General features: G+C 48.8%; 1 protein-coding gene across 1 annotated transcript in view; it reads left to right on the forward strand.

Moving 5' to 3' along the window:
- The first annotated feature begins 6,853 nt into the window (after positions 1–6,853).
- Positions 6,854–19,406, forward strand: part of CRKL (CRK like proto-oncogene, adaptor protein) — a 31,727-nt gene continuing 19,174 nt past the window's right edge. Inside the window, exons 1-2 of the mRNA XM_058656539.1 lie at positions 6,854–7,774; positions 17,406–17,871. Of these exons, the coding sequence (XP_058512522.1) occupies positions 7,464–7,774; positions 17,406–17,871 (777 nt within the window). The 5' untranslated portion in view covers positions 6,854–7,463. The remainder of the gene's footprint in view (positions 7,775–17,405; positions 17,872–19,406) is intronic.

Here is a 19,406-nt window from a genome sequence, read left to right on the forward strand (position 1 = left end):
CTGGTCCTTAACCATAAAAGTTAGCTGACCCATTCCTTGGTTGTGATAAGTGTGTAAAAAGAAATCAGTGTCCCCTAGTGGAAGGATCCACCACAGACAGCTACTAATGACGTGTCACAATACATGGGAGACCAAAGAATGTGCCTCTCCAACCAGCTGCAGTGAAGGGACTAGCAAACGGTCCTACCAGTGTGTTGTGGTGCAATAGACTAACCCATCGCCTAAAATGCCAGCAGCATCGCACAGCAGAGCTCCAGTATGAGTCTCGGACGCTCTGCTGATATGCTTGGCAAGGCAACAGCAGGAAGTCCAAGTGCTTGAGTCCCTGTCACCTAAATGTGAGTCCTGGATGGAGTTTCTGGCTGAACCAACTCTGATCATTGAGGTAATCTGGTAAGTGAACCAGTAGATGGAATCTTTCTCTCTTGCTCTCTGTAAGTATCCTTTTAAAATGGAAGGAAGGGGGGCCCGGCAGCATGGCCTAGCAGCTAAAGTCCTCGCCTTGAATGCCCCGGGATCCCATATGGGCGCCGGTTCTAATCCCAGCAGCTCCACTTCCCATCCAGCTCCCTGGGAAAGCAGTCGAGGACGGCCCAAAGATTTGGCACCCTGCACCCACGTGGGAGACCTGGAAGAGGTTCCTGGTTCCCAGCTTCGGATTGCTCAGATTGGCACGCACTGGCCCGTTGCGGCTCACTTGGGGAGTGAATCATCGGACGGAAGATCTTCCTCTCTGTCTCTCCTCCTCTCTGTATATCTGACTTTGTAATAAAATAAATAGATCTTTTGGAAAAAAATGGAAGGAATGGGCCCCAGCGCAGCAGCCTAATGGCTAAAGTCCTTGCCTGGCACACACCAGGATCGTATAAGGGCACCAGTTGTTATCCCGGTCACCCTGCTTCCCATCCGGCTCCCTGCCTGTGGCCTGGAAAAGCAGTAAAGGACAGCCCAAATCCTTGGGACCCTGCACCTGCACATGGGAGACCCAAAAGAAGCTCCTGGCTCCTGGCTTCAGAGCGCGTGAATCAGTGGATGAAGATCTTTCTCTCTGTCACTTCTCCTCTTGTATATCTGACTTTCCAATAAAAATAAATCAACCTTAAAAAAATAAAATGGAAGGAAGGAAGGGAGGGAGGGAAGGAGGGAGGAAATGCTAAGGGGAACATGACCACGCTTGAAAGACATGACCAAGAAGAGGCCAGTACTTCATAGTTATCAATAGTGCTTCTACGTGAAGCAGTTACACCTAGGTCAGAGAAGAGATTTCATTGTATGAGAGCAATGATTATTAAGTTGATACTTTGAATAATTTGACACAGAAATATATAATGGAGATATGAATATTCTAAAAATCTTAGAAGCCAAATAACAGAAGTGTAAAAAGCCAAAATCATGCACGAGCCTCTTTTTTGTTGTTGTTGTTGTTGTTTTAGGAAGTTGAGCTCCAAAATACATGTCAATCACATGGGGAACAGTATGATTGAGAAAACTTTCCACACAGGAGGAGTTAGTAAATACAGAGGAGACCTAACCAACCATCTAAAGGCTGCTAAATCTTACCAAGCCACTGAGCATAACATTAGGTAATCCCATCTCCAAAAACAGTCCTCGTTGACCCTAAACATCACTGCCAGTTCTTTTCTGCAACAGCCTACAAAGTCGGCCTAACCTGACCCATCTCCCAGCGGGTTGGGCCTGTCCAAGTGGAACAGAATAAAGTCAATGGCAACTCACAAAGCTGCAACATTGGTACAAGATATAAGGATTCTAGACAAGTTGCTTCAAAACTTTTTTTGGTTGTTCATTGAGTCTAGAGGCTCAAGGACCTGAATGCCTGCCGCTAAGGTGGGAGATCTGGATGGGATTCATGCCTCCTGGCTTCATCTTGGCTCAGCTTCAACTGCTCTGGCCATTTTCTGGGAGCAAACTAATAGAAGATCTCTCTCTCTCTCTCTCTCTCTCTCTCGCTCTCTCTCTCGCTCTCTCGCTCTCTCTCTCCTTCCATCTCAGAACTGGCATTTTGACATAGTGGACAACAGGTGAAGCTGCAACCTACAATGTCAGTATCCCACATGAGAGCTGGTTCAAGTCCCAAGTCCAGCTACTCTACTTTCAATCTAACTTCCTGATAATGTGCATGGAAAGGCAATATAAAATGATCCAAATACTTGGGTTCCTACTCACCCACACGGGAAACCTGAATGGCGTTCCAGGTTCTTGGCTTCAGTCATTCAGGTTCAGTCCCAGCCATGGCTACTGTGATCATCTGGGAAATCAATGCACAGAGGATCTTCCTCTGTCTCTTCTCTCTCTGCAACTCTGTTGCAAATGAATACATAAATCTTACACACACAGGGAAGAAAGAGGGGACCATGATTCTTTAGCAGTTGAATGGCACCAGCATCTGAAATCAACATTGGGAGATAAACACAACCACCATACTCCACAGTTTAGATCCTTTCTGACACTAGAATGTATTTTAGAAGGTGCTAGTTCCCTTCCTGCAAGTCAAAGAAAATAAATCCTACAGCCTTGTCATAGGGAAATCTGAGACTGATTTCAAAGGAACAATCGAGCTTGAGGTAGATGCTTGGTGAAGCAGTGCTGTGTCCCACATGAGACTGCCTGTGTTTAAGTCCTGGCTCACTTCCTACTAAGCAGCACCCTGGGGAACACAGCCCACAGCTCAGTTACTGAGAGTCCTCCCACCCACACCACAGCTCCAACACTGAGAGTCCTCCCACCCACACCACAGCGCCAATACTGAGAGTCCTCCCACCTATACCACTGTAAGGTACTGAGAGTCCTCCCGTCCACACCTTTATCAGGTACTGAGAGTCCTCCCACCCACACCACTGTCAAGTACTGAGAGTCCTCCCACTCACACCACAGCTCAGGCACTGAGAGTCCTCCCACCCATATGGGAGAGCCAGGTTGAGTTCAGGGCTCCTGGCTTTGGTCTGGCCCAGCTCTGGCTGTTGCGAGCATCTGGGGAGTGAACCAGCAGATGAAAGTTCCAGTGGTCTCTTTGCTTTTCAAATAAAGTGTAAATAGATAGCTTAAAAAATCAAAATAATGGAACATTCCTCCCTCCCAATTTATGAAATATTAAAAAATCTCAGCGCCAATATATATCTATATCTCTATATATTTTTTTAAGTATTTATTTATTTTTATTGGAAAGGCAGAGATACAGAGAGAAGGAGAGACAGAGAGGAAGATCTTGCATCCAATGATTCACTCCCCACAACGGCCAGAGCTGAGCCAATCCAAAGCCAGGAGCCAGAAGCTTCTTCCAGGTCTCCCACACAGGTGCAGGGTTCCAAGGCCCTGGACCGTCCTCTGCTGCTTTCCCAGGCCACAAGCAGGGAGCTGGATGAGAAGCGGGGCCGCCAGGATTAGAACCAATGCCCATAAGAGATCCCAGTGCATGCAAGGTGAGGACTTTAGCCGCTAGGCTATTGCACTGGGCCCCAAAATATATTTTAAATATCATTTATTAGCTAATAACTGAAAACAATTACACAAGCTAAAATAAATGTTCAGGCTTTTTTTCTAGCTTCTTTTCCCCTTAAGCCTACATTCAAAAACACACATTGGGTCAAACATTTAGGTAGTTAATTAAGATACTACATCCCAACAGAGTTCCATTTCTGGGGTCTCACCTGCCCGCAGCTTCTAGCTAAAATAGACCCTCGGAGGCAATTGTCATGGTTCAGGTAACTGGGGTCCTGCCATCCCTCTGGGAGATCTGAATGGAGTTGCCAGGTGCAGGTTTCAACCCTGACCAGTCCCAGCCACTACAGGTATTTGGCAAGCGAACCAGCAAAACAGGAACCATGGATTCATGAAGTATTGTGTGCTAGACATTATGCTAGGCACTTAAAAAAATACTATAGTTAGCCCCAAAATATTCAGATTAAGAAGGGAAAGACCATTGCAATAGAGCATATTCCAACTGAATATTCTATCCTATTGTAATAGAACATGTTAAGGATTAACTTGGGCCGTAACCACAATGTTTACATAGCAATCATAGAGTGTTATCAGTTTTTGTTCTACTCATTATATTATTTACCTTTTTAAAAAAAGATTTATTTGTTTACTTAAAAGGCAGAAATACAGAAAGGGAGAAACAGAGAAAGTGAGAGAGACCCAAGGGTACAGTTTGGTCCACCCCCAAACGACCGCAATAATTGGGACCGGGTTAACTTAAAACCAGGAGCCTGTACTTCTTCTAGGTCTCCCCCCCAAGCACCTGAGTCATCCTCTGCTGCTTCCCCAAGTGCATTAGCAAGGAACTAGATGGGAAGTGGAGCAGCCAGGACTCAAATCGATGCCCATATGGGATGCCAGTCTCACAAAAGGTGGTGACCTGAGCCACTATGCCACAATGCCAGCCCTCCTGTTCTGCTTCTTAGAATATCCATGCCTGCAGTCACCAGTGAAGTGACCCCTAATGCCTTCATGATAATTACTGCTTTCAGAGAGGAAGCTACAGAGGCAAAAGCTTGAGTTTATTCTTGGAGGCTGCAGACAAGATGGTTATACAGAGACTAAAGTTCTATATTTGAAGATGTGAAGGAAAAGAATACTAGTGTCACATGAATTTAAAAAAAAGGTTTCCAAGAGAATTTTTCAATATAAACATGCATGATCAGGTAGATCAAGGTTAATGAGAGTTTTAAACATCTCACCAGACACTAACCTCTGTACACGTGTCAGCTAGTTTAATTCATTGACTTCTGCTCACTGCCTAATGTCTGCACCAGCCCAGGCTGGACCAACCGAAGCCAGGATCCTAGAACTTCATCCAGGTCTCCCAACCTGGGTGGCATAAGCCCAGGTATGCTGGCCCATTCACTGCTACTTTCACAGACACATCAGCAGGAAGATGGAGTGGAAGTGCCTAGTAGCTGGGAAGACAGGAACAGCCTAACCCACTGGGCCATAGCACTTACCCCTGTCACCCCCATTTTACAGATCAGGCACAGAATTAAGTAACTGACCCAAGGTCGCTCTCTGTAAGTCAACTGACTTAGCTGGGATTCAAACCCAGGCTGTCACCTACTCAAACTGCACCTGCCACACATACAGCACAAAATGATCCCTGGGGAAGATAAAAACCTATTTAGGCTGAGTCACAGAAAAATACCAGACACTGACATTCATTTTGCCCTAGGGTGAATTTCACGACCTAGAAATTGTTCATTTGAGGGAATGGCAGGTGTGTAACCTCCCAAATAAAATCCCATCAACAAAGGGATCTAAATGTGATTGACTTGAAATTTCATCAGCAGAAGAAAGTTTGAACCATCCTTTCTGAGCGGACATTTTCCGTCTGTCCAATTCCAAAGGCACCTGTAGCCTGATGATTTTTTTTCTACAGTCATTCATTCAACAAATATTTGCATGCCACCTCAAGGCCAGATGTTGGGCAAGTCAGACAAGGTATGCTCTCAGGCCTGGCACAGTAGCCTAGTGGCTAAAGTCCTCACCTTGCACGTGCCTGGATCCCATATGGGCGTTGATTCTAATCCCAGCAGCTCCACTTCCCATCCAGCTCCCTGCTTGTGGCCTGGGAAAGTGGTGGAGGATGGCCCAAAGCCTTGGGACCCTGCACCCATGTGGGAGACCGAGAAGAGGCTCCTGGCTCCTGGCTTCGGATCAGCTCAGCTCTGGCCTTTGTGGCCACTTTGGGAGTGAACCATCAGACGGAGGATCTTTCTGTCTCTCCTCCTCTCTGTATATCTGACTTTGCAATAAAAATAAATAAATCTTTTTTTATAAATGCATACTGTAGTTCGTGGAGGGTGGTAGGACTGGGGATAGGCTGGGAGGACACAGCCGGAGCTAGGTAAGCCAGCACGGTGAGGTACAAGTTAATCCTTCACCTGCTAGTGCCAGTCTCCCATATGGGTGCCAGCTACTCCACTTGGGGTCCAGCTCCCAGCTTAGGAAAGTAGTGGAGAGGATGACCCAAGTCCCCGTGGGAGAGGGCAAGAAGCTCCAGGCTCAGTTTTGGATAGGGTCAGCTTTGGCCGTAGATGGGAGACCTCCGTCGTTCCTATTTTCGGTAAATCTGACTTCCCAACAAAAGTAAATCTTTAAAATAAATACTTTTTTTTTTTTTAAAGAGAATTGGGAGGGAGATGAATTTGGAGGAGCTGGCCGGAGCGGAGGAGCTTTCAGACCACCCCTGGAAGGCATTTTCCTTGGAGCAACCCAGATCCCGGGGTCAGTCAGGTTAGCAAGCCCAGACTACAGATTTCCTAGACCTCTGGGTCAATCCGGCCTTCCCAGCAATTCGGTCACTTGGCCACCTAGAGTTCCTCAGCCTTTCGGGATAGCCAGGGCCTGCGCCATCCACTCAGCTCCCTGGTGGACCACCTCAGTTCCACGAGTCCCACTCTCTCTCTCTTTCTGGTCGAGCTCATCTGGCCCTGACAACCCCATAGAACGTTCCCTCGGACCCTCTCAGCCGGCCGGGTCACCTCAGCGTCACGCCTCCAAAGGCGGCCCTTTGCACGTTCACGCTTTGTTCCCAAGAAGCAGGTTTTTCCGAAAAGCCGCTCCCTCTCAAGCTTCCAGCTGTCTCCCTGCCAAGCGCAGGGGGAGCCCCGGCGGCCGCAGCGCCCCCCGGCGGCGCAGCGAGCGGCCCAGGAAGGGAGTGCCCGTCACCCCCGCCTCGCCTCAGCCTCCACCCGGAACGCGGGAGCGGGCGCCGGCCGCGAACACCCACCCCGCCATCGCCGACCGGGCATTGGCCGGGCCGCGTGACGTCACGGGGAGGGCCCCTCGGCGGCCGCAGGCAGCCGGGGCCCCGCGCGTGCGCAGACGGAGCGCGCTGAGCGGCGGGGTTGTGGGGTGGGGGGTGGAGGCGGCCGGTCGCTTCTCCCGCGTCCGCCATTTTGTTGCTGTGGCTATTGGGAAAAGGGCTGGTCAAGCAACTGCCCCGGAGGCACGTCGCTCTTGAGAGTCCGGCGCTTCGTTGTGTGTAACGGCGTGAGTCCGTCCAAGACTTGTGGGGCTTTTTTTTTTTTTTTTTTTTTGGGGGGCAGAGCCGGTGCGTTCTCTAGGCCCGGGAATCACCCCCTGGAAGCCAGGCAGCCCCAGAACCCCGGGGGGCGGCCTCCGCGGCCACTCGGCTTCGCCCGCCCAGATCCTCCCCGACGCTGCCACCCACGTCCTCCACCCCCCGCCCCGGGATCTTGGCCCTCATTTCCCCCAGCAGGGCCGGCTGTCTGTGCGAGGCGGCCTCGGAGCGGGCGGAGGATGCTGCGGGTCCGGAGTCCGGAGGAAGGTGCTGGCCGGGCCGTGTGAGCGAGCGCTTTTCGCCGAGCGCCGAGAGGCCCTCGCTCGGGCTCCAAGAAGCCGTCTCAGTCGGGCTTCAGGCACCCGAGCCTCGCGCCGTCGCCTCGACCCCGCAGGCCGAGAGCCGCGGGGACCCTCCCCGGGACACCATGTCTTCCGCCCGGTTCGATTCCTCAGACCGCAACTCCTGGTATATGGGGCCGGTGTCTCGCCAGGAGGCGCAGACCCGGCTCCAGGGCCAGCGCCACGGCATGTTCCTTGTGCGCGATTCGTCCACCTGCCCCGGGGACTATGTGCTGTCCGTATCCGAGAACTCGCGGGTCTCTCACTACATCATCAACTCTCTGCCTAACCGCCGTTTTAAGATCGGGGACCAGGAGTTTGACCACTTGCCGGCGCTTCTGGAATTCTACAAGATCCACTACCTGGACACTACCACCCTGATCGAGCCCGCGCCCAGGTAAGGGAGCGCGCTCTCCCGCCTTTCGGCTCAGGAGGGTGTGTGTGTGTGTGTGTGTGTGTGTGTGTGTGCGCATGGGGAGGGGGTCGGTGGAGAAGGGCTGCAACTCGCTTCTCCCAGCCCTCCGTTCTGCTTCGTGTTATTATTTCCCAGCAAAGCGTTCCGATCGGGAGGTTGGTGTCAGGATCGGGGTGGGGGGTGGTCACAGGTTTAGAAGGAAGCGTTCTTTCACGTCGCTGCCGAGGTGGTCGGATAGCTAGAATGTTCACGCCTTTTTAGCTTTTTGTGTCATTTTTTTTTTTCTGCCAGCCTAATGCAGGATTTTGCTTTATTTTTAAAAAAATCTTTTTGGGGTAGAGAGGGAACCACAGATTTCTTGGAGAACCTGATGATAGCCGAGCGGTGTCCTCTCCCCACCCCCAAAAATGCTCATCCGCAGCAGTTGACCCCCGAACCGCTGGGCCTTGGGCAATCTCTCGAGATGAAAATGCTTTGGCCTTTAGTAACAAAACCCCCTGCGCGTCGGTAGTGAGGCGGGCGAGACACCTCGGGTCCCTTAACCTTCCTGACAAAAGAGAAGGTGTCCCTGCCTTCAGGGAGGCCTGGGGGCGGGGGGCGGGCGGCCCACCCCCTCCTCAGGTGGATCATTTAATCAGCTCATGCTTTCCATCTTAAAGCCAAGAACCCAGAGACTCAGGTTAGTAAGCCTTTTCTTCTCCTACTAAGACCCATTCGTTTATTGAATTATGCCCAATTGTAATCGAAAACTTGCCCTTATTTATTTATTTATTTTTTCAACAAGGTGTTTCTCTGTCCACTTGGTTTCCTTAATCTGTTTGATAAGGCCTGGATGTTCCTGTGAGTTTTCCTAGCCGGGCGCTTGTGACTTTCTAGGTGCGCTAATGAACCAAAGGCATTAAGAGCGGTTAATACAAAAACAGTGAGCCTGAGAAGCAGGTGAGGCTGGTCGTTGTGGTGGCTGAGAGATGCCTGAGCTAAACGGACTTTAGCCGCCTAACAAAGACCAGGGCGCGGAGAATGGCATTGGTGAGGCCTGGTGGATCCCAACCCAGGCCTGGAGGGGACGTCTGATGGAACCCGGTCCCTGTCCCTCCAAGTGTCCTCCCAGTGGCAGAGGTGGGAGAGCCCCCTCTGTAAGGCGGGTATACAGTATGAGTCAGGTTCTGCTCTGATAGGTGGACACCAGGCCTGCTGAAGCCATGCTGTGTGGGTGCTTACAATGAGGGGACAGTTACTTTAATAAAGAGAGGCAGTCCGTGGGTGAGCCTCTCCTGGGAGGAGGGGGTTGCTCCCTACACCCCCACTGCCCATCCCTGCCTCCCCTGTGTGCGTCTGCCAACTCCGCTCGCTTCCTCCCTGGCAGCTGGCCCTACCTGTTGGCACCTCGGTACCTCAGCTCTTCAAGGACAGGCAACTTCCACCCATTGAAATCCTACCTGTTGCCCCAGTCCCCTCCCCTCTCACATTCAGTTCTCTTTCTCCAAGTCCCTCTGCCTGCGGACTGTTAAGTTTTTGTTTTCCTTAGTACCTGGTCAGATTGGGTCTGGACTGGATCCTTTATATATATATAAATATAAATAAATAAATATATATATATATGTATAAATATAAATATATATATCTATATATATAAATGTATAAATATAAATATATAAATATATATAAATGTAAATATATTTGAATATATATATATATATTTGAAAAGGAGAATTAGAGCGGCGGAGAGACACAAAGGGTCTCTATCCCCTGGTTGACTCCTCACACCAGTACAATATTCCAGGCTGGAGCCAGGAGCCTGGACTGCCGGCCAGGGTCTCCCATGTGGATGGGAGGAACCCAAAACTTTGGGCGCTTTCCATCGTTTCCCAGGTGCTTTAGCGGAGAGCTGGAATGGGAGTGGAGCAGCCGGAAATGGGGTTGGTGATTCTGAATTTTCTGTCAATTTCAGGACTCCCAATCCTGAAATTGACAGAAAGCTAGTGGTTCCTGAAAGGCTGACCAGATAAAAACCTGAGTGTTGAATGTCTTCACAAAATGTAGGGTTTTCCTAGAAAGGCAATTGTAGGGTTTTCCTTGAAAGGCAAGGACTGGTTCTTTCATCAGCCGTTTTTATTGGAATGTCTCTTAATTTTTAGTTTTATATTTTCGTTCTGAGCTCTTGACTGGCACGTGTGGGTTGCTGGCGGCATATGTGTCTTAACTTGCTGCACCACAGCTTGAGCCTTAGCGACCTATGCTGGCTCACCTCGTGGAATTTGCATAGTAGTGGAGGAGACAGGCTAAGACACAAAGGTGAAGTGCTGAGAAGAGGGGTAAATGTAACGAAGGAGAAGGAGGTACCAGAGGATGTCACAGGAAGGCTCGCCCTGAGACAGTGAGGTCAGAGCGAGCATGAGCACTGTGGCTGGAGCAGGCTCCAGGCAGGGGGAAAGCCTGTGCCCTGGGCCTGAGAGGCTTGTGAGAAAGACCAGTCTTGGTTCTTGGAGGAGAGGGGGGAGAATTGATAAAAGTTTGGCAATAGTGGACGGGGGAAAGAACTTGATTTTTATTTAAAGTAGTAATGGATTCTGTGAAAGGAAGGAAGTTTGCAGCAGGGAGTAAGTCTGAACTGATCCAGGTGCAAAGTGATGGTGAGGGCTCGGGACCGTGAGCCTGTGACTTAGCGGGGCCTGTTTGGGGAGAAGCAGCAGGCTGATGTGATGGATTTGTAACTTTGTGTCCTTGGGATGTACCTTATTAATTGCTTTTTCTGTTAGTAGGATTCCCATGATAAGTTTTAAATTTAACTGCCTGGGCTCAGTGTGGTGGCCTAGTGGCTAAAAGTCTTTACCTTGCAGGCCCTGGGATTCCATGTGGGTGCAGGTTTATGTCCCGGTTGCTCTATTTCCTTCCAGCTCCCTGCCTGTGGCCTGGGAAAGCAGTTGAAGACTACACAAAACCTTGGGACCATGCACCCATGTGGGAGACCTGTCAGAAGTTCCTAGCTCCTGACTTCCAATTGGGCCAGTGGTTGGAGGATCTTTCTTTGTCTCCTCTATATGTCTGACTTTCCAATAAAAAATAAATTTTAAAATAAAATTTAACTGCCAAAGGGTATCCATGTTGAATAGCCTTTGTTGAGTTTAAGCTAGTAGAATTCTTTTTCTGCTCATGGTCATCATTTGTATATTGCAAATCATCTGATAAGCAGAACTCTTTTGGTTTTCATCATCATTTTATTTTATTTTAAACATTTTAAAGAAGGTTTCTGAATAGAATTTTGAAATATGCAATATATTTTCCTATGGTCTTTAAAGTGTATTTTGTGGGGCCCAGTACAATGGCTCAATTGGCTAATACTCCACCTTGCAAGTGCCGCAATTTCATATGGGCGCCAGTTGGTGTTCTGGCTGCTCTGCTTCCCATCCGGCTCCCAGCTTGTGGCCTGGGAAAGCAGTCGAGGATGGCCCAAAGCCTTGGGACCCTGCACCTGTGTGGGAGACACGTAAGAAGCTCCTGGCTTTGGATTGTCTCAACTCCGACCATTTAGGGAGTGAACCAGCAGACAGAAGGGCTCTCTGTTTCTCCCCTCTCAAGTGTATTTTGTTTCTTGATTTGCCTTTTTTTTTTTTTTTTAAGTATTATGCTTGTATTGGGTCTGTTTTTGTTTTTTTCTTAGATTTTATTGACAGGCAGTGAGAACATTCACCCACAGATTGACTCCCCAAATGCCAGCATTGGTCATGACGGAGCCTTATGATAGCCATTGTCTTGGAACCAAGTCTGGGCTGTTGAGCCGTCACCTTTGCCTTCTAGTCTATTAGCAGGAAGCCACAGTACCAGAGCTGAGAACCAAACGGAGGCACTGGCGTGGATGTCTTGACCACTGAGACACATGTTCACTCCTGCCCGTTTCTAGTTTATGCAGATAAATACTGAATAAGAGGACCTGGAGCTGTAGCCTAGTGGCTAAAGCCCTTGCTTTGCATGCACCGGGAGCCCATGTGGTTGCTGGTTCTAATTCCGGCAGCCTCGCTTCCCATCCAGCTCCCTGCTTATGGCCTGGGAAAGCAGTAGAGAAAAGCCCACAGCCTTGGGACCCTTGCACCCACGTGGGAAACATAGAAGAAGCTCCTGGCTTTGGATCCACTTAGCTCTAGCCATTAAAACCACTTGGGGAGTGAATCATCGGACAGAAAATATTTGTCTCTGCTCCTCTCTGTATATCTGACTTTGCAATAAAAATAACTTTTTAAAGATTATTTATTTATTTATTTATTTATTTATTAAGATTTATTTATTTTTTATTACAAAGTCAGATATACACAGAGAAGGAGAGACAGAGGGGAAGATCTTACATCCGATGATTCACTCCCAAAGTGACCGCAACGGCCAGTGCTGCACCAATCCAAAGCCGGGAACCTGGAACCTCTTCCGGGTCTCCCATGCTGGTGCAGGGTCCCAAAGCTTTGGGCCGTCCTCAACTGCTTTCCCAGGCCACAAGCAGGGAGCTGGATGGGAAGTGGAGCTGCCGGGATTAGAACTGGCACCCATATGGGATCCCGGGGCTTTCAAAGCGAGGACTTTTAGCCGCTAGGCCACGCCGCTGGGCCCAAAAAGATTTATTTTTCAATTGGAAAGTCAGATATACAGAGATGAGGAGAGATAGGAAGATCTTCCATCCGTTGATTTCACTCCCCAAGTGAGGCGCAACAGCTGGTGCTGTGCCGATCCAAAGCCGGGAGCCAGGAACTTCCTCCAGGTCTCCCACGCAGGTGCAGGGTCCCAAGGCTTTGGACCATCCTCGACTGCTTTCCCAGGCCACAAGCAGGGAGCTGGATGGGAAGTAGAGCTGCCAGGATTAGGATTGGTGCCCATATGGGCTACCACACCAGGCTCAAAAATAAATGAATCTTTAAAATATATATGGAGGGCCCGGCGGCGTGGCCTAGCGGCTAAAGTCCTCGCCTTGAAAGCCCCGGGATCCCATATGGGCGCCGGTTCTAGTCCCGGCAGCTCCACTTCCCATCCAGCTCCCTGCTTGTGGCCTAGGAAAGCAGTTGAGGACGGCCCAATGCATTGGGACCCTGCACCCGCGTGGGAGACCCGGAAGAGGTTCCTGGTTCCCGGCTTTGGATTGGTGCAGCACTGGCCGTTGCGGCTCACTTGGGGAGTGAATCAGTGGACGGAAGATCTTCCTCTCTGTCTCTCCTTCTCTGTGTATATCTGGCTGTAATAAAATGAATAAATCTTTAAATATATATATATATATATATATATATATATATATATATGGAGAGAATAAGGGGGGAAAATCATAAGTAATAAAACTGCATTAAGAACTGAAGGAAGTGGCCAATCACAGTTGCCTGCAGTATGGCCAACCCATTTGGGCACCAGTTTGAGTCCCAGCTGCTCTACTTCCAGTCCAGGTTTCTGCTTAATGGCCCAGGTCCTTGCTGGGCTCATGTATCCACATAGCCGACCTGGAGGAAGCTCTTGGTTCCTGGCCTGTGGCTTCAAGTAGCTGTCTTTTGCCATGGTGAACATTAGAGGAGTGAACCAGCGGGTGGAAGGGAGCAGCACTCTGTGGTGGGGGTGGGCCATCTGTGAGAGAAATTGACTCTACCTTTCAAATGAAATATTTAAAGGAAAGTACTGGAAGCCATTTGATTTGTAAATTTTCTCTTGTTTAAATAAGATTCAAATCTGGAGACTTGGTCTAAGAATTTTGCTTTTGTTCTGACTAAATGGTTTCTAAGGATCCTTAAGGCTGAAATATTTTAAAATTTTGTGATAAGTAAAAATGGCTACTGTTTTTTACTGAGAGTTCTGAGCTAAGAACATAACAGGCAAGGTGGGGCCACCAAGCATGTTTCAGCTTGCCTGGAATGATGGCTGAGAATTTCCAGGGTACAAACATGGAAATACAGGTGGAGGAGTGGTAAGGTGAAGAGGTTGCAAAAGCACGCCAAGTGGTGCACAGGAGTTCTCCTTGTGTGTGTAGCAGAATTCGTCACTCAGCTCATAGGAGCTGAAAGCTGGGCCTTTGTGCTTTCAGGAGGAAAAAAGAATGGAAATAGGAATGGGAAATTGTAAAATAATTTCCCAGATCTGTATCCCAAAGAGTCTAACTTTGAGAAGCTCAATTTGTTGGAAAAAAAATAGAATGCATGTTTTTTCAAAGCAGGGCTGATGCCTAAATACAGAAGGCTTGGAAGCTGGCTGTTTTCAGTCGATTCTTGAAGATGTGAGCGAGTACCTGAGGTGGAAGAGGTGGTAGCCAGTGACTGCTGCGGAAGGCACAGGGTTGTCATTCAGTTTGAATGGTGGCCAGGAAGGAAGGGTAAAGCTGACTTGGAAAAGACTCGGCACTGAAAGTCTTCTAGGTTATTAAATAGTGCTCAGAGTTGTACTTCTCACAGCTGCTCTGGTGTATACTGAGCTAGGGAGCACCTCGAGGTATCAAGGACTGTTATAAGAGAGAAACCATGGGGCTGATGCAATGGCTCAGCTGGCTAATTCTCCAACTCTAAGCATCAGCCAAGAAACCTCACCTGCAATAACTTCAGACTTGACTCTTGGGCACCAGCTATTGCAGGATCAGGTTCAGTCCATCACCTGCACAGCTGCCAGGTTAGTTTTGCCCCAGCCCTATCTCATCCCATCCAGCTCTTACACATACCCATGGGTACTATAGTTTAGCTCAGTCCACCCTGCCCCTGGACCTGGCCCACACATAGACCGATGGTTGCTGCTTCCATGTCCAACCTGTCTCATCCCCAGCCCTGGTTCTCACCAGGTGCTTACCAGCAGAAGCTGTAGCCTAGCTGAGGAGTACCCACAGTTCCCCTGTCAGGCCCATTCCCAGCTCCAGCCTGACAAGACCAGTCCTGCACTTGCCAGCTGATGCTCATTATAGTAAGCTCAAAAAATGAAAGATCATTGAGACCAGTGGCATTCAGACACACTGGTAAGTGTGATTTTAGGGAAGAAAGACTGTCCCAGGTAGATACAGTACTCTTTTTTTTTTTTTTTTAAAGATTTATTTATTTTTTATTACAAAGTCAGATATACAGAGAGGAGGAGAGACAGAGGGGAAGATCTTCCGTCCGGTGATTCACTCCCCAAGTGAGCCGCAACGGCTGGTGCTGCACCAATCCGAAGCCAGGAACCAGGAACCTCTTCCAGGTCTCCCACGTGGTTGCAGGGTCCCAAGACTCTGCCGTCCTGTACTGCTTTCCCAGGCCACAAGCAGGGAGGTGGATGGGAGGTGGAGCAGCCGGAACATCAGCTGATACCTGGATGGGAACCTGGTGCTACAGAGGGAGAATTAGACAATTGAGCCGTCGTGCTGAACTCCAGAATTCTTTATTTAAGGCATACTTCAACCTAGGAGGTCAGCTTATTATAGGAAATACGTTTTATATCATTGTTTGGGCAAAAAAGAGAGAAAGGGGAAAGATAGAAAATGCCCTTGAGCTGTTGATTTATGATGGAAGCAGAGATTGTTTATAGAATAGGTAGAGAACTTTTTTGCCAGGTGCTGAGTAGTCATCATTTGTGGAGCATTGCAAAAGTATCAACTTAAAAATTAGCTCACTGGGCCTGGCACAGCGGCCTAGCAGCTAAAGTCCTCGCCTTGAACACGTTGGGATCCCATATGAACGCTGGTTCTAATCCTAGCGGCCCCGCTTCCCATCCTGCACCCACGTGTGAGACCTGGAGGAAGTTCTTGGCTCCTGGCTTTGGATCGGTGCAGCACCGGCCATTGTGGTCACTTGGGGAGTGAATCATTGGACGGAAGATCTTCCTCTCTGTCTCTCCGTGTGTATCTGGCTTTATAATAAAAATAAATAAATCTTTAAAAAAAATTTAGCTCACTGGAAGAGACCCAATCCTTGGGTCCTTTCACCCTGTGGGAGAACTGGATGATGCTTCTTGGCTCCTGGTTCAGTCTGGCCTAGCCCTGCTCTGTTGCCATCTGGAAAGTGACCAGCAGTGAAAGATCTCGTCGAATTTTGACTTCCAAATATATACATATATATACATATATGCATATTTACATATATACATATTTAAGATTTATTTATTTTACTTAAGGTACAGGGAGAGACCGACATCTCCTTCTGCTGGATCACTTCCCACGTGGTCGCAGTGGTCAGGTCTGGGCCAGAATGATCTTCCAGTTCTCCCATATGGGCCTAAGCACTTGAGCCATCCTCCACTGTCCTTGCATGCGCGTTAGCAGGTAGGTAGATTGGAAATGAAGCAGCCAGGACTCAGACCAGTGCTCCTATGGGATGCCATGCTACTGCACTGGCCCCATACATAAAATCTTTTTTTGAAAAATACTGGGCTGCTCTAGATTTATGGAATTTCAAGTCCCACCTGTGATTTCCTTGTCAGGGCTAGAACAGATGATTTCACAGGCTGGTCCTCCCCACTCCTGCTACTAGAGTGAGGCTTTGGTGATGTTTGTGCAGTTGAATCCACCTCTCAAAGAGGTGTAGTCTCTGAGGGCATTCCAGCACAGTGCTACATGCCATGCTTAGGAAAAGTTTTCTTTAACATTGTTGCATATTGTTCCCCTGAAACTTGGGCATTTACGACTTTCCAGAACATTCCTAAGGCATGGAGAGAGACTGGTTTCTGCAAAGTGGAGAGTAGGACTATGCTTGTGTGACTGACTCTGGGAGTTAATCCTACAAATCACTGGGTGGATAGATTTGAACCTGTAGCCATAGCAAAGCTGCAATGGTGCCAGCCGCCTGGTGCTTCTGTGAGGGCTGTGGGTGTTCATTTTGATGATAGTTAATATTATTTTGGCAAACATACAAGCCCTTTTCTGATTTTTTTATCTTGAGAGTCCCAGAGCAGAACTTTCTCATTTGCTGCCTGTATGACAAGAGAAGTGTGCAGGATGTGTCGTTAGATTAGGATTGGGAGGTATACAGTGTGTGGTGATTATGGAAAAAGTCCAAAAGAATGCAACTAGTGAAGGCAAGATTTTAAAAATAGGGGCCCGGCAGCGTGGCCTAGCAGTTAAAGTCCTCGCTTTGAATGTGTTGGGATCCCATATGGGTGCTGGTTCTAATCCCGGCATCCCCACTTCTCATCCAGCTCTCTGCTGGTGGCCTGGGAAAGCAGTTGAGGACGGCCCAAAGCCTTGAGACCCTGCACCCGCATGGGAGACCTGGCTCCTGGCTCCAGATTGGTGCAGCACCAGCCATTATGGTCACTTGGGTGTGAATCATCGGACGGAAGATCTTCCTCTCTGTCTCTGCTCCTCTCTGTATATCTGCCTCTCCAATAAAAATAACTAACTAACTAAATAAATAGATTTTTAAATATTCAAATCAGGTTATCTATGTGTGTAAAAAAATCCTGTGATCAGAAGTGTGTATGTATGTTTGATGTACAATTTGTTTTTAGTATTTATTTATTTTAGATTTTTGTTGATGTGCCTTTTGAAAAGTCATATTTGGGATATTACCTTTAGTTAAAGACTAAAGCAATCTTTCTAATTGCTGAGAAGGCACAGGAAAATAACTCATTATAGAGAATATGGTTTATTGAAGAGTTTGACAGATACTGTTTTCTCCTGGGGTAATTTTCTTTCTCTTTTCAGGTATCCAAACCCACCAATGGGATCTGTCTCCGCTCCTAGCCTGCCTGCAGCAGAAGAGAATCTGGAGTATGTACGGACTCTGTATGATTTTCCTGGGAATGACGCTGAAGACCTGCCCTTTAAAAAGGGTGAGATCCTGGTGATCATTGAGAAGCCTGAAGAGCAGTGGTGGAGTGCCCGCAATAAGGATGGCCGGGCCGGCATGATCCCTGTTCCTTACGTCGAAAAGCTTGTGAGGTCCTCATCACTCGTGAAGCCTGGAAACAGGAATTCCAATAGTTACGGGATCCCAGAACCTGCTCATGCATATGCTCAACCTCAAACCACAACTCCTCTACCTGCAGTTTCCAGTAGTCCTGGGGCAGCAATCAACCCCTTGCCATCTACACAGAATGGACCTGTCTTTGCGAAAGCAATCCAGAAAAGAGTGCCCTGTGCTTACGACAAGACAGCCTTGGCATTAGAGGTAACACCTATGAAGACTGGCCTTTGGGTCCTTTGACATTTGGTTTGCTTTTTCAGTTTTAACTTAGTTTCTGCAAAGTCATAACTTCTCTTTCTTTTTAAAATTTTGTTTACATAGTTGAGAGGGATGCATGCCCATGTATGTCTCTGATGCGTGTGGTATGGAGATGGAGGTCAAGGTATCAAGGAAGATGGGTGGGTTTGTTTCCCACCCCTCTGCCATGTGGCAGTTGGGGAAGTGGAGGGGACCACTCCTTTCTGTCAAACTACAGCAGCATCTAGGAATGGGTGATGGTCTTTGGATGAATCCAGTGTGGGGGGGAGAGTGTTCCAAGGGTGCCACTTGAATGGTTTTGATATGAGACTTCATAGGCTTCATTGCACCAGGATTGAGAAAATCTTCCCAAATTCTGTTGGCTGGCCAGGTCCACCTTGGTACAGTCATAGACCCAGACATGTGCTGCACAGCTTGGCCAGGGGAGTGGCCCATCCTCTGACATGGCACTCAGTATACTCTGCTGGCCTAGATGAGCTGGCTGGCTGGGCATGCTGTTCACTACGCAGAGATCAGCAACTGAAGAGGCCCCATCCCTATTAATATGTGCACTTTAAGTCGTACCATATGTTATTTTCTCTGTGGTCAGAGTTTGAGTCCAGTCAGATAGTTGGGGTGAAAGCCAACAAACCTTGCCTGGGCTGACCTCAGACTTGATTCTTGTGTGCACCAGCACCAGCCAGCACATATACTGGTGGATGCAGCTGCCTGGTTAGGTTCTGCCCTGAACCCCATCTCTCACGTGAACTGATGAGGCTATCCCTGCTAGGCTCGGTCTTCACGCACAACAGCAAGTGCTATGGTATAATCGGGGTGACCCTCAGGAACCGCATCAGACCTGCTCCCAGCTCTGGTTTTAGTACATGATGGCATGTGCTGTGACCTAGCCCAGCCTGTACTGCTTCCCATCTGGCTCTTATGGACACCCATGGGTTTTCCAACTTAGCTCAGCCCACCTCACCCCTAGACCTGACCCGTACTTACGCTGACAGGTGCTGCTGACCAGCCTGGCCTGCCCCTAGCCCTGGCTCTCATGATCACTAGTGGGAGCTGCAGCCCGACAGGAGAGTTCTCACAGTTTACCTACCAAGCATGGTCCTAGCCCTGGATCTTGTGCCTACCAGGGCGTGCTGCACTCCAGCCTGATGTGATTCATACCCAGTCCTAGCACTTAACAGCAGGGGCTATGGCCTAGCCCAGCTGGCTGACACCCATTCTGGCTCTTGTGCACACTACCAGGTATGGTATCCTAGCCCAGCTTGTTCCACCCCCAGTCCCATATCTCACACTCACCAGTGGAAGCAGCAGCCCAACAAAGGAGTCCCCCAAGTTCTCCTACCAGGCCCACTCCCAGCCCAAGGTCTTTTTCCAGCAGATGCTATAACCTGGCTCAGCCAAGGCCACCTCCAGTCCCAGCTCTCACCAGTGGGTACAGCAGTCTAGCTCACCAACCTGGCTCACCCCTAGCCATCATATAAGCT

Source organism: Ochotona princeps, chromosome 29 (genome assembly GCF_030435755.1).
Source record: "Ochotona princeps isolate mOchPri1 chromosome 29, mOchPri1.hap1, whole genome shotgun sequence".
In the NCBI taxonomy this organism is placed as follows: domain Eukaryota; kingdom Metazoa; phylum Chordata; class Mammalia; order Lagomorpha; family Ochotonidae; genus Ochotona; species Ochotona princeps.